Below are 14,408 nucleotides of genomic sequence, written 5' to 3' on the forward strand. Positions count from 1 at the left end.
TTGTTCGCAAACGCTGTCCTGTCGTGGACTATGGGATGCGCCCAAAGTCGCCCTGAGTTAGGCCAGCAGCGGGGGGAGGGGGGGGCGGGGAGGCTGTGGGGGCCGCAGCGGCCGCAGCCACACAGGCGCCCACACGCTCCCTCCCGCTGCCCCTCCTCGTCTCCGCGCCCTGGCACCGCTGCCTCCGAAACCTTTCTGCACCAGCCGTCCCCACAGACGCCGTGTCCTGCTCAGCACCTGTGTCCCTCGGGACCCTGCGGGCACATCCCGACAGCCACGGCAGCAGCGGGCCACGGGCCCCGCGGGCTCTGCGCCCGCCCATCCTTCTCAGGCTCGTGCCCCGAAGACGCCTCGCGCCCGGCGGGGCCCCGCAGAGGGGCGGGGTGGACCCGCGAGGCCCTTCCCGCGGTGGACGTCCGCCCCGCCGCAGGGCTGCGGCTGTCCGGCCAGGCCGGGCGGAGGGCCGCTCACGAGCAAGGAAACTTCCATTCGGGTCAATCGAAGGAGAACATTTAAGAATCAGGCGGCAGGCACTTTCTTTTTTTAATCAGTGCTGAAATTCATCACATATCTTTTAATAGACTCGCTCTCTAGACCGGTTTTAGGTTCGCAGCGGAATGGAGGGGAAGGTACAGAGACGCGCCGCGTGCCCGCTGCCCGGCACGTGCACAGCCCCCCACTGACGACACCCCCCAGCCGACGGGACACGTGACGCAGCAATGAGCCCACACGAACACGTCAGCACCCTGACAGTCCACAGTGTGCATGAGGGGCCACGCCTGGGGCCGGACAGCCTGCGGGCTTGGACAAGCTTAGAATGACATGTGGCCACGTCGTAGCATCGGATGGAGCAGTCTCGCTCCCTAAACTTCCTCCGGCCACCACTGCGCTTTTCACCGTTGCCGTGGCGTGGCCTTTCCCAGACCGTCCCGTCGGCGGACGCACAGGATGCAGCCTTTCAGGTTGTCACCTGCCACTCGGCACTCGGTGCCCCAGGCACCCCCGTCGCTTGGCACGGCTTGCCGGCTCGCGCCTGTTTAGCGCACGGTAGCGTCCCACCGTCGGCTGGACCGCAGCGTATCCACCCATCCCCTGCTGAAGGGCGTCTGGTTGCTCCAAGTGGCGGCGATGGCGAAGGAAGCTGCCGTGTACGTCCACGCGCAGGTTTTTATGTGCACAGAGAGTTTTCAACTTATTTTGGTAAATACCAAGGAGCATGCCCGCTGCGCCCTGTGGCGAGAGGATGTTCGGTTTTGTGACAACCTGCCAGCCCGCCCCCCACGGCAGCCGCTCCGTGTCCCGTGCGTGCGGCAGCGGGTGGGGCTCCCGCCGCTCCACGCCCTCCTGTGAGCTTCTCTGTTTCTGGCTTGTGATTTTTCTCTCATTTTTGAAAAGCTATGCTCACATCCTTCTTTAAAAAGAGACGGTCGGCTTCTCAGAGGCAACCCCTCATCCTGTGGGGCCCCGTCCGCTGGCGGCAGGGAGACGTGCTCCGGCCGGGGCGGCCCCGGCCGACGCACCGCCCGCCCAACTTTCCCGACGGCCCTGCGGTGCTCGCGGAAGGCACTCGGCTGCAGACACGCGGCGCGTAAGCAGGGGCTGTCTCGTGGGCGGGAAGACAGTTTCCTCGGAATCTTCAACCCTTGATTTCCTCGTGTGTATGTTCTCGCCACCAGAATGTCCCAGCCACTGCGCTGGGTCCAAGGACTGGGCTTGTGAGCAAAACACAGTCACCGCTCTCAGGGAGCTTATCCTCCATGTGGGGGACCGACCACAACCAAGGCCCTCACAGGTAGATGCCTGCCGCCATGAGGACACTGTCCCTGTGGCCCTGCCCTCGGAAGGGCAGCGGGTGCAGCTGGTCAGGAAGAACAAGGGGACTGGGGGGCGTGAGCACCCAAAGAGCCGTGCAGAGGCGTGCGCCGCGGTTCTGTGTCGTGTGTGCCCTCAGGGTCAAGTGCGTCCCAACGGGTCGGCCTGGGGGGCGGGGGACTGTGAGCGGATTCCAGAACGGCCCCTCCCCCAGCTCAGGGCCCCCGCCTCTCAGGAGGGCCACCGCCTGCCCACACGGGGGCCCCGCCGGACCATCAGGTCCTCGCTGTGCCCCTGCCTGTTTCCTCCTTCTGGGTCCTGCACGGAAGAGGTGCCCCCTGATCACCTGCGCTGTCCCTTCCTCCGAGGAGCCTCACCTGCCCTCCCTGAGCAGGTCCAACACCTGGAGTGTGTGCTGCCCTGGATGTGGCTCCTCCCCTGTGGCTCTTGTCACCGTTGCAGATTTCCATTCGTTCCTGAGATGATCCCGCAAACGCCCGTTGAGGCGGGGCTCTTAGTGGGACAGAAAGCACTAAGCCGGCCGGCCCTGCGTCTGGCTGCACCACCACCACCGCGAGCCCAGGCCCGGCTCAGGCCAGGCCCACACGGGAGCCAGCGCACGTGGTGAGGGAGCGAATGAAGAGCCCACCTGCCCCCACGTCCTCAGGACTGTGGGAAGCAGACACCGGCAGGTTTCATTGGGGGTGGGGATCTGGTAATGCCCCCCAGGACACCAACTTGAAGCCGCACTGAGGTCTGAAGGTGGGGGGGCGGAGGCGACGGCTTTCCAGGCAGAGGGAACAGAGTGTGCAAGGTGGGAAGGTGCTCCGCAGCCCCGTAGGGCTGAGAGGGCGCAGCCCACGCAGCAGAGGCGGAGGGCAGAGGGCCGCGTCTGGGGAAGCGGGGGAGCCAACCGCCTAGGAGCTCCTCTACACTCATTCCACAGATACTCATGGGGAACCTGCTACACGCCCGGCACTGTGCTGGGCCTTACAGGTCCTGTTGCGATGGCGGCCTCGATCCTGGAGGCGGTGGGAAGCCCCAAGGAGCTTTAGAGGAAGCCCAGCCACCGCTGAGCTGACCGCCCAGCTGCCAGGGCCACTGCGAGCCCGAGCAGACAACTGTGGAGCTTTGCAGCCTAGAGTCAGCAGGAACAGCTGCTGACTGGATGTGGGGCAGGACAGAGACCTCAACGGCGGCCCTGGCATCAGGCCTGAGCCGCTGGAAGTGCCACTCGCATAGCTGGGCTGGGAAGCGGCGCGAGCGGGGAGCAGAGCGCACGTGTGCACAGAGACCGGGGCGTTCAACCCCGGGCGGCTCGAAGGGGCCGGGGCCGGGGCCGGGGCCAGGCAGACGTAAGTGGAGCAGGGCTTCTCTGCTCATTGACACCCCCTGTCCCACTGCTGCCTGGTGGCAACCAGCGCCTGCTTTACGAGAACCCCGCGCTCGGAGGGGTTCCAAAATAAAACCGCCAAACCCAGCTGATTATGAGGGTAATTTCCGTGAAAATGAGACAGGTTAGGTGTTCAACACGGTATCGCTCTATTGTTTTCTTAATGGCCAGCAGTGTACCGGTTCCCTTACAAACAGGTCTCCTGCCGGTCCACAGGTGGCACCTCCCTTCCGTGTCCGCCATGGGAGGCACCGCGGGGAAAGCCGGGGCCGGGGAGGGGAGAGGCTGTCACGGCCGGGAGGGGGCTTCGTGTGTGTGCGTGCATGCGTGTGTCCACACAAAGCCTGCATGGGTCCTCACACGCTGCCAAGAGCAGCCCCACGTGCCATCTAATGGAAGGACCGTCTGCACAGCAGAAACACAGGCTGATCCTTAAGTACTCTCACTTTTTATGCACTAAAAAGAGGCATCAGCTGTATTTCCAGGCTTGGAGGGAGTCCCTCCCTACGAGCAGAGAACATTAATGCCTTCAGAAGAGACTATGAATCACGCCTCCGCTGCGGAACAAAGCGCAGAGGGACCCCCAAGCGGTACATGAGGCCACGGAGCAACATAGTTCACTTTCCAACCTTTACAGTTTTAACTGGAAAACCTAATGCTTCTGACAAAACTGCCTGATTTAAGTGTCCTCACCTGCAAAGAAAGGCATAAAAAAGGAAGCACCGCGCTCATTGATTTGCAAAGCACGCGGCTGGTTCCTGGAGAAGCAGCCAGCCCGTCTGTGGTCACAGGGAGGGGGGTGTCCTTCAGCCCACAAGGGCTCTGCAGCCCACCCTGCCCTTTTCTGAGGCACGTCCTAGAGCCCAGGAGCCGGCGGCCTGCGGTGTCTCAGGGTGAAGCAGGATTGCACCTTTGTGAAAGTCTCAGATACCGAGAAGCAGCCACATCCCTGGTCTGGCAGGAGGCAGCACCTGGCCAGGGGCTCTGGAAAGGCGGCCGGGCGGCCCCCCATGACCTGCTCCCACGGAGACAGAGCAGACATGCAGAGTGATGCAGGGTGAAGGGGCTGGCCCCCCGACCACCCCCCCCCTCCATCCTGTAAGAAATAACATAAACAGAGCCTCTTTCAACACGGAGAAACTGCCTCGCAGGCCTTATGTCTCAAGCCTTTGGGGATGTCGAAACAGGGCAAAATAACCTTTGGACTGGGCCCAAGCACATGTTCCAAAGAACTGTTTGCAAAGATAACGAGGAAGCAGATACGTTGACGACGGAGCTGGTGACTGGGGGACTGGGAATTTAAAGCGCTGTTTGGAATGTGCGTCCCTGTGTCAGCTTATCTGCACCTGCAGGCTTGTCTTCCTTCTGCCGATGTCATTGTTGCCCTTCCCTTCCGCCTTTGTTGCCAATACCAACACTCTTTGAATCAGCGCTTCCCAAAGAGCCATTCTTTGATCTCAAAGAAACGCTGGTTGTCTCTCACTTTGAAAGGTCTTTTATTTTTAAGGGAACACCAGGAAGAAAGTGGCCGTTGCTAGGGGAGGGGGCCAGATACAGGAAGGAGCCGCTGTGGTCCTCTCCCGCAAGGTCAAAGAAAAGGCTGGGTTCACTCGTGCGGCCACCTCGCTGCCCCGGGCCAGGTCGCACCAACGCGCCCTGCACGGCCCGCTGAACCTCGCCTGCCCGCGGGGCCCGGGGCGATGAGCCCCTCTGGGCAAGGTCCACCAGCAAGAGATGCAGGACCTCCCGGACACGCCGGACTCTCCGTCCCCGCTACAAGGGAAGGCAGCTTCGGCCCGGCGTCGGGGCCCCGGGGTTCCAGCACTGCTCACGGCGCTACGAAGAAGAGGCCTGGCAGCGCTCCGCGGTCAATGCCCGCTCTCCTCCAGACACGCGCCCGGGGGACTTCAAGGGAGCTGCCCGTCCCAGAGATGGCTGCCGCCCCTCTTAAACGTGGCGGCCCCACAGGCAGCTACAGAAGTGCCCCTTACAAACATGGCCGCCACAGCCCGCTACGTACGGCGCCCGCTTTGTTGGGTCACCTGCCCGAAGCCTCCGGGCTGTGATTGGCCACACCTCTGGTGACGTCAGACGCCACTGCGCGGGCCAAGAGCCTGAGGGTTGCCGCGGCGCTGGGAAGCGTTAGGACTGAGCGAGGAGGCCTGGCGGTGTTGCTGGGGGCGGTGGTGCGCCTCTCACACTCATGAGGAGCCGGAAGGTGAGGGGGCCGTGGCCGGAGCCGGGCGGGAGCAGGGTCGGGGGAGGCGGGGGCTCCGGCCGCCGGTTGCCCGGGAAGCTGAGGGACGCCTCGAGCCGCGGGACGACCTCTGCCTGCGCCCGGTCCCGGTGAGCTCTCGGGTCACGCCCCTTGGAGGGGGACTCCCAGGCCACGCCCACGGCTGGGGGCTTCAGACCCCGCCCTCTGTCACGGGGCTGTCAGGCCGATTCCCAGGATGGGGCTCCCTCTCCGGAACTGGTCTGGACTCCAGGCTTTTTTCTTTTTTGGCTCTGCTAGGCCACGGGGCATGTTATTCTGTTTCCGCCGCGCAAGCCCGGTTACCCCCTGTGCACAGTGGGGGGAAGTGGCATCCACCCCAGAGAGGGGTGAGAATAAAGGGGCACCAGTTCCTGGCACCTGGTTATCGGCGCGCGGTGTAGCCCAAGGCAAGGGGCTGGGACCCAGGCTCCCGCAGCCGTGCCTGGCTGACCCCGAAGTACCCCGCGAGGACAGCGCGCAGCTGGGCCCGGCGTGTGGCGGCCGCCTCCCGCCGGCAGCCCTGCCCCTTGGCTCGGCCGGCGCACCCAGGTTGGCGCTACGGGCACGGCCGGAGGCGCGTTTGCCATTTTACTTGTGTACCCGCTGCACTCTCTGCTCGTTAGGGTCCTCGTGAAAGGGGGTTAACGCGAATGTGTTCTGATGTAGCGGTGCCGTCTGCGGACGCTTTTCACCAGTTTACAAAATCCCTTTCCCGTCCTCGCTCTCGCTCTCGGCTGAACCCCTTCGCCATAAAGGCAGGAAGACTGAGCGTCAGATGCGTCCCCGCGTAATTCCACAGGTTCGCGAGTGAGGGCGCTGTGTTGCTCTGGCTTCTTCCCTGCCGCCTGAGTGTGTCTTAGTAAATGTTACGTTGGTGCTACGTGCCCAGCGAGGACGCTGTCGGGGGGCGTCCTCACCTGCAGCGCTTTGCATCGGCCGGCGCCGCCGTGCGGCCGTCGCGGCTGCGGCGCGTGTTCGCAGGCGCTGCGTCCGTGTTGCTGTGTCCTTGTCGTGTGTGATTGCTCGTCAAGGCATTGCTCTGCATTCGGACCGTCTTCTGCGAGGACACAGTTGTGAGCCCCGGCGCTGGCTTTTCCCCTTCGGATTCGGGTTGCCACCAGGGATCGCTTGATGTCGCCGGAGACCTTCCGTTATACTTCCTGTAAGATGGTTCTGCTGCCACACGTTCTCTCGGTGGATTTCCCCGGAGTGTCTGTTTTGCCTTCATTTATGAAGGGTGGGTTTGTTGGATCCTAGGACTCTGGGTTGCCAGTTTGTGTGTGAGCTTTGACTATATTTGAATACACCCACTGCGGTCCTGCCTCCGCTGTTTCTGCTGATAAGTCAGCCGCTTGCTTATTGGGCTTCCCTGGTAAGTCACGAGTCTTTTTCCTCTTTCTGCTTTTTGCCTTTTCTCCTCGTGTTTGCCTCTCAGCATGTTCGCAGTGATGCGTCGGTGGGTGTCTGCGTTTCCCCGCTTGGAATGCAGCTCCTTGCGGCCCCTGGGCGCGGAGGCGGTGTTCCTTAGGAAACGAGGGTTTCTCCCGTTCTCTCCCGACCGCCTCGCCGCTCCTCTGCGCCCGTTCCTCCCGGTGTCGCCACTGCGCGTGCGGCGGCTCCCTTAGCGGCGCCCAGCGTCCTCCGCGGCTCCGTGTTCCCTCGGTCCCTCCCCGCTCTGCCTGGCGGCGCCATCAGCCTGCTTCAGGCTCGCGGATCCGCACCGCTCCGTTCCTACTGCTGAGCCCTCTGCTGGATGTTTGGTTTTAGTCATACTTCTCAACTATGGAACTTATATTTGGTTTGTTTAATAACTGTATTTTTATTGATATTTTCTAATGGATGCGACATCATCATCAAATCCTGCTTTTTAATCCTGCTTTCTGTTACCTCTTTTTGGCACGTGTACAGGGGCACCTGAACCCTTCCTGAGAAACCGAGGGCCCGGCCACCCCACAGGCAGTGCTGTCTGCCCTCCTGCCCCCCCCTCCATGCTTCATAGTTTTGGTTGAAACTGGACATTTTAGATAATACATTGTAGCAACTCTGGGTACCCATGCCGGGCCCGCAGGGCTTGTTGTTGTTAATATGCTGTTTGTTTGTTTAGTGACTTAGTGGGCTATTCTATCAGGGTCTGTTCCCCTCACCATCACCGCAGGACAGTGCCGCGTCTGCCCACACTTGCCCTGGGATGACAGTGACTTCAGGGGGCTCTCTGTCCCGCTCTAACCGCCCAGCCGGGAACTCCGTTCATTGGCAGCTGATTGCCAGTTGTTTCCAACTGTGGCCCCAGGCATAATAAACTGTATGTCCGTCACATTCCCAGCTTCTCGGTAAGAATGGCCTCCAGGGTCAGCTGTCTGCTTCTGCTGCTGCTCTGGCCCGAGAGCTGCTCCCGCTGTGCCCTCCCGTCCTCTCCCAGGACAGACCCAGCTGCCTCTCCCCCCCACGCTCCCCGCCGAGGGAGTCGGCTCCTCTCGGGAGGAGGTTAAGAGCTCTCTGTTTTGATGCTGCCTGTTCTCCAGGCAAAATCTCTGAGCCAGGGCTCTGTGTAGCTGGGACAGGGACAGACCTCTCTGCATGACCCCCCCCCCCCGCCCCGCAGGAGCTGAGGGCTCAGGAGAGGCGGGCGGTGGCAGCAGCCTGGTGAGCGTCGCGGGCCACAGTGGGGGTGGGTGCGATGCTATTGTCACAAAGTCTCAAGTCGCCTCTTTCCTTTTTGATCTCTTGTGAACATGTGGCCTTCCCTCTGTCCCCGTGACAGTCCGGGGCCCGTCACAAAGAGAGCTTCCAAGCCTGTCCCCTACAGTGTCCCTGTGCTGCTGCCTTTATCACTCCTGCCATCCTTTCCTGTGTGCATGTGGTACCCATTCTGGGACAGAAACAGGAACTCGCGGGGAGAAAAAAGCCGAAACTCCAGCGAAGCCTGCGGCTCAGCTAACAGTGCCGTCCGGCAGCGCCGAGCCGCGGCAGGCGTGCCGCGGATGCTCAGCGCGAGGGGAGCGGAGGGGCACCTCTGCGGGACTCCTCGTGCCTAAATCCTAGCCTTATCCCTAGGTGGCATCATGTTACATTTTGTCACTTTGATTAACTCCTCTCATTATTAGAAGACTCCCCTTTGCATTCAGAGTAACGTGGAGGTGGACCTGTTTCTTGCTGTTAGAGTTTGTCAGGCAGGCATTGGTTACTTTAAATCAATGGAATTAGGATGGACTCTACCTGTAATTTCAGGGAGGAAGTGACAGGGTGGGGGGCGGCTTGTTTATTCATGTTACCTTTTACCTGGAACGCGGATGCCACACACAGAAGTTTGAGAACTTTCTGAGGCAGGCTCTGTGCTGCTTATTCCCAGCCATCACCTTAAAAACGGAGGTTCCCGGAAACCTGCGACAAGGGGCAGGGCGGCGCCGAGCTGCCCGGACAGCGGGGAGAGTAGATCTCGCATCGTAAACCCAGAGCTTTGTTTGAGTTCGCACACTTAGGCCACAGGTGTCCTTTCATGATGACGATAAAAATGTGGGGGGCGGGAGGGACCATCTTCAGGTTCCCTCTAGTTGGGAAGCCCCACCTCCGCACCCAGGCCCTGAGAGCGCGGCGTCTGACGGCCACCGTGCCTCCGGTCTAGCTCACAGCAGGGGTGCGGTCCTCGGCGCGCCTGAGAGCCCGGAGCTGCGCGGCCAGGTTGGCCTCCGCCCAGGAAGCCAGGATCGCCTCGTCTGCCAGGACGGCATGTCAGGTGAGCCTCGTGCACGAAGACGCCAGGGTGTGGGCGCGGGGTCCGCGTCCGTGCCCTGTCCACCCTCGGGTGCGCCGTCGTGGCCCAGAGCGAGGGGCGGGGCTGCCGGAGCCCTCGGGTCCAGGGCTGCGCTTGGGGAGGGTCGCCCGCCTGCAGGCGCGTCTCGGGCCCTGGCTCCTCCAGTGCTGCCCTTTGAGTGTCAGTGGCATAGCGCCCTCCTGTCCAGCCCTGCGGACGCGGGAGCAAGGCCGAGTGGGCTGGAGCGGGGCCCATGTCCCTGGCCTGCAGCGCGGCTGTGGCTGCTGAGCGGCCCTTGTCCCAGAGCCGCATCGGGTCGGCTGGCCTCGGCGAGGCTGGGACCCGGTCCGACGCCAGCAGCCAGCAGAGCCTCGCCCCTGGAGTGCGGCCTGTGACATCCGGCGGGAGTTAGCGTCAAGCTCCGGCCACCACTCTGTCCCTACCTGCACGCGGCTCCTGCGCCACAGAAATGAACAGAAACGGTCCTTTTATGACCAGTTTGTGATCTGACCATGCGTGCTTTTGACTCTGCCTCAGGAAATCGATGCCTCGAGAACACAGCAGGTGTGGGAGGCATGTCGGGGGTTGTCTGGGCCCTTCCCCAGCTGCACCTGGGGTGGCAGGCAGTGGCCCGGCCCTGACCCTACCGCAGAGGCCGGGCTCAGCGCGTCCCAGGTTTCAGGTGTGAGGAACGCGAGCGTCGGGAATCTCGACGGGTCTGCTTCTCCCCGACGTTTTTCTTCCTCGACAGACTTCCTCGTCGCACAAAGCCACGGACAGGCGAACTTCCAAGAAGTTCAAGTGTGACAAGGGCCATCTTGTGAAATCGGAATTACAGAAACTGGTCCCCAAGAGCGAGAGCGCCACCCTGCCCGGGGCGCCACCGGAGGCCCCTTGTAAGAGTGAGGCCCTGGAGCTGGCTGACGAAGGCCCGTCGCCCCCGGGAAAGGAAGCCGGCGCCTGCGCCCCGCGGGGGACCACAGGCCTCCCCTTCGGTCACGGCCGAGTTGTGAGCGGTGCTTGCTCAGCGAGGACTGAAGACGGCCCGTCCGGCACCCCGCCGGGCACGGGGCTGAACAGCGGCCCCGCCACAGTGGGGGGGTCCGCGCCGGAGACCGAGCAGGCCCGGGCGCCGCCGCTCCACATGGACAGCAGCGTCTTCCTGGACGATGACAGCAACCAGCCGATGCCGGTGAGCCGGTTCTTCGGCAACGTGGAGCTGATGCAGGTGAGTCTGGTGGTGCGCTCCCCGCCTCGGGGACCCCTCTGCCGTCCAGCTGCGCTCCCAGCGACGGCACGTCAACACCGCCTTGGCACAGCTCAAGGGCATGGTCCTCATTTTGACCCGGGAGGAGGGGAGGAGAGGAGGAAACAGTTGCTCACTGGGACGGCCCCCCGCCCCGCTCCCACACTCTCGCTCCCACACCCTCACCCCGCCCCTGCTCAGACTTGTCACCATGGCCCCCCGCGTGGGTGGGTGTGGGCTGTGTGCCTCTGGACCTCCCCACAGGGTCCTGAAATCCTGTCTGTGTGTGTGAGCAGCACCCCATGCCTGCCAGGCTTGCTGGTCCCCCTTTCCCTCCCTCCCTCCCTGTGGATGCGGCCCTCGCCCGGGGAGCAGCGAGCTGCAACTCAGCCCCCGCCATCTGCAGGCGGCGCTGAGCTGGGGGCGCTGAGCTGGGGACGGTGCAGGCGCCCCCGCAGGGAGAGGGTCCTCGGTGACTGACGATGGCGTGTTCTCTTCCCCCCAAGGACCTCCCGCCCGCGTCTTCGTCCTGTCCGTCGGTGAGCAGGCGAGAGTTCAGGAAAATGCATTTCAGAGCCAAAGATGACGAGGAGGAGGAGGAGGATGCAGAAATGTAGGGAATAAAAGACACACGCCGACTTCTTTGCATACTTAGTGCCGTTAACAACTGACAGTTCCGTAAATCAGGAGGCTTACAAAATTTATCCCCAAGAAGATGGGTCCTGAATCCCACTTCCTGGGGGCAGGCTCTCCCCAGAACGAAACCGCCCCGAGGGCGCAAGCTGCTGCCTCGTTGGTTCGCAGGAAGGCCAGCCCCTGTCGGGTCTGCACCGACGCGGGAGCAGGGTTTGAGGCGGCCAGGGGCTGACTCTACCAGACGTATTTGTAAAGAAAACTCTTCGCCTAAGCTCTTTAGTTTTGATAACATGCAAGCTCATTTTCCATGGTCAGAATTTGATCATTCTCGTGGTCGGTTTAGTGACAGTTCTTAAAGAACCCGCCTTTATTTCCGTGTACAAAGCTAACGTTTATCTTCGACATTGTGGGGGAATGATACATGTGGGGGGAAATAAACTATATTTTGAAACTATTTTAAGAAGCCTAATGTCCCTGAAGCTGTATTCCTTCTAAAACGTTTGGGAGCTCCCTGGCCCGATAGCTCAGCTGGTTAGAGCGTCCTGATACGCCAAGGTTGTAGGTTCAATTCCCGGTCAGGGCACATGCAAGAAGCATCCACTGAGCACATGAGTAAATGGAGCCGTTACAGGAGAAACTCTTCTCCTCGCCAGTGCAGGAAGGAATTACAGATCAACGAGTCTGTTGGCGTGGAAGCGGGGTCCATGGGTGATCCGTTCTCATGGGGGCCTCGTTAACATGGGGGCTGCGGTTGAAAGGCATAGGTTCAGGGTAAGGGAGGCAAAGGCAAGAGCGGCCAAAGGCCAGGGCGGCGGGTGGGCCAAGAGCACCAGGCTGAGAGACCTTTGTCCTGAGCACTCACGCACTTACACAGCTGGTGGGTCTGGGTTGGAGAGGCGACACATGGATCGGTGCTCAGGTAGTACCAGCTTCCGGTGGCGCGGGGGGCGGGGGGCGAATACCCACCGCTGTTGGTGCTTCCACTGGGCTCCGTGGGCCTTTCCAGGTTGAAAGCAGAGTTTCGAGGCTTTCTCTCTCAGCGGGGACGATACGTGGAATTTGAAGGGCACCCTCCTCCCCGGTCAGTGTGGCGTTTCCTGTGGTGTTGGAGCCCCCGGCACTGCTATCGGACCAGGTTCGGGACTCCTGGGTCCGTGGGTGAGACGGGTCTCCCTCCTCCCTGCCTTGGTTTGCCGTCTATCCTGCCTAACAGAACAACAGACTGACGTTTGTCTCTCTCCCCCTTCCTCTGTCCAAAAAAAAGGTTTAACAAAATAAATACATAAAATGAAATAAAACATTTGGAGCTTAGTGGAGAAAGCAGCCGCGGCCCTGCCGGTCCTGGGAGGGCGGGGCCCACTCCCTCCCCGCCACCCCCCCCCGCCCGCTCCCGCCCCCGGGAGGCAGGCAGGCGCTGTCTGGCACCTTCCGTGTACAGCGTCTTCACCGGCTGCCAGGGCACAGCTCTGCGGAGGCCCTGGGGCCTCCCCAGAGCTGAGTGCTGTCCTGTTGATGCGGCGGCTTTGGGAGCCTGGGGGAGGGGGGGGCGGGCACTGGTTGCCCACAGAACCGCCCCATCGTTCCAGGCCGGGACACTCGGGCCTGCCCCTGGACCTCCAGAGGGGAAGGCGCTGGAGATTGAATCAGTGGCCAGCGGCCAAGGACTCAGCACGACTTGGTGCTGAAGCCGCAGGAGGCCCTGGAGGGCAGGACCGCCCCGGCCAGGCCAGCGGGTGAGCTTGTGGGGAGGCAGGAGCCTGGAGAGCCCCACACCTGCGCGCCGCCCCCGCCTGGCCCTGCACGCCTCTCCGCACGGGGAGCCTGCCCTGGGACAGTAAGCCAGGAGCCTGTCTGTGGGGGCAGGGGCCACGCGGCAGGGAGGGCCACACGGCGGGGGCCCCGCTGCCCTCCACAGTGCCAGCGGGGGTCACCAGGCGCAGCACCCCCAGCTGCCCCAGCCCTGCAGGCCGCGCCTCCCGGGCCCCACCTCTCGGGCCCCACCTCTCAGCCCCCTGGGGTCGAGGGAGGAGCACCTCGCACTGTGATATGGTCTCCCCAGGGGACGGAGACACCGGGGCCAGTCTTTGCAAAGTGATGCGCAGCCAGGCACGGAGCCGCTGGGGGGAAGCCACCTCCCTGCGCGTCTAGCCGCCGCGCGGGAAGCACGGTCACTCCTACCCTGAGCGGGGCACAGTCCGCCCTAACTCCGCTCAGAGCCCCCGCTGCCAAGAAAGTATGTGGCCAAGGCATGCTTGCAGCTGTGCTTCCAGGACCGGGGCACGGAACGGCCACCGCCCCAACCCAGCCAGGGAGCAGAGGGACCCCCCGCCCGGCGGCTGCCCTGCACCCCTGCACCCAGGGCCTGGGAGGAGCCGCAGGCATCCCAGCCCGGGGGTGGGGTGAGGCTCCTAACATTCCACACCAGCCAGCAGCTCAGTGCAAGGTAGTCTTGTGTTTCTTTGAGGACAGTGGGACAATTTGGGTCAGCTTTTTTTTTAAGATTTTATTTACTTTTAGAGAGGGGAAGAGAGGGAGCGAGAAACATCAATATGTGAGAGATACATCAATCTGTTGCCTCTCGCACACCCCCCACTGGGGACCTGGCCCGCAACCCAGGCACATGCCCTGATGGGGAATCGAACCAGCAACCTTTTGGTTCACAAGCCTTTGCTCAGTCCACCAAAGGGTCTGCTTTTAAAAGATCACTCTGACTCCTTATTTTTATTCTCATGTCCATCATTTTCAATGAATACAAACTTTTTCAACATGTCGATTTATGGAAAACTTTTGTGATTTTACAGTAAATGTGAAAATGCAAATGTTACAAAATGTAAAAAATAAACTTTTAAAAATTATAAAATAAATGGCTCATTTTAAAAATTTCAAGTAGTCATCCATTGGTTCCCGCAGGGCACCCCGTCCCACCCAAAACCCGAAGGCACTCAAGTCCCTGAGGCAAATGGCGAGGAGTGGCCTGCATAGCTGCCCTCCGCGTGGAGGACGCCAGACCGCAGCGCGCAGCCCGCGGGTCAGAGGGCCAAGCGCATCAAGGAGCGCGTGGCTTGCAGAATCGGCCCTTTGAAACCCAGTCGTGCCCACCATCCCCAGAATTACTGCTGTTCACAGACATGCTGTCTGCACACACTAACACATGTGTGACACACTTGTGGTCTTTCCCAAGCCACCAGCCGCACCGCCGAGTTCGGCCGCTTGTGCCCTGAACGGGCAGCGTCCTGCCTCTGTTCGCAAACCTGAAGCTGCCGCGCAGCAAGTCCTGGCGCCAGCACCGCCTGGGCCTGGCCCACACCTCAGC

General features: G+C 61.9%; 1 protein-coding gene across 2 annotated transcripts; it reads left to right on the forward strand.

Moving 5' to 3' along the window:
* Window positions 1-5,324: 5,324 nt before the first annotated feature.
* On the forward strand, window positions 5,325-11,554 carry CUNH1orf174 (chromosome unknown C1orf174 homolog). 2 transcript variants are annotated; one of them, XM_054583354.1, is made up of 4 exons: window positions 5,325-5,423; window positions 9,085-9,195; window positions 9,965-10,441; window positions 10,966-11,554. In XM_054583354.1, exons 1-4 carry the CDS (start codon window positions 5,409-5,411, stop codon window positions 11,074-11,076), a joined length of 714 nt encoding a protein of 237 aa, XP_054439329.1. In that variant the 5' UTR covers window positions 5,325-5,408; the 3' UTR covers window positions 11,077-11,554. The 2 variants fall into 2 exon arrangements, with proteins under 2 accessions (XP_054439329.1, XP_054439336.1); XM_054583361.1 differs by lacking the exon at window positions 9,085-9,195.
* The last annotated feature ends 2,854 nt before the right edge of the window (window positions 11,555-14,408 follow it).

The sequence above is a fragment of the Pteronotus mesoamericanus genome, unplaced genomic scaffold, assembly GCF_021234165.1.
Source record: "Pteronotus mesoamericanus isolate MK-2021 breed Mesoamerican mustached bat unplaced genomic scaffold, CSHL_Meso_final contig_1193, whole genome shotgun sequence".
NCBI lineage: Eukaryota > Metazoa > Chordata > Mammalia > Chiroptera > Mormoopidae > Pteronotus > Pteronotus mesoamericanus.

What these genes read in the sequence shown, in the direction of transcription:
- CUNH1orf174 (XM_054583354.1), top strand. An exon ending in CTGCCAGGACGGCATGTCAG is followed by an intron (nt 9,196 to 9,964) that starts GTGAGCCTCGTG and finishes CTTCCTCGACAG; the next exon opens with ACTTCCTCGTCGCACAAAGC. An exon ending in GCAACGTGGAGCTGATGCAG is followed by an intron (nt 10,442 to 10,965) that starts GTGAGTCTGGTG and finishes CTTCCCCCCAAG; the next exon opens with GACCTCCCGCCCGCGTCTTC.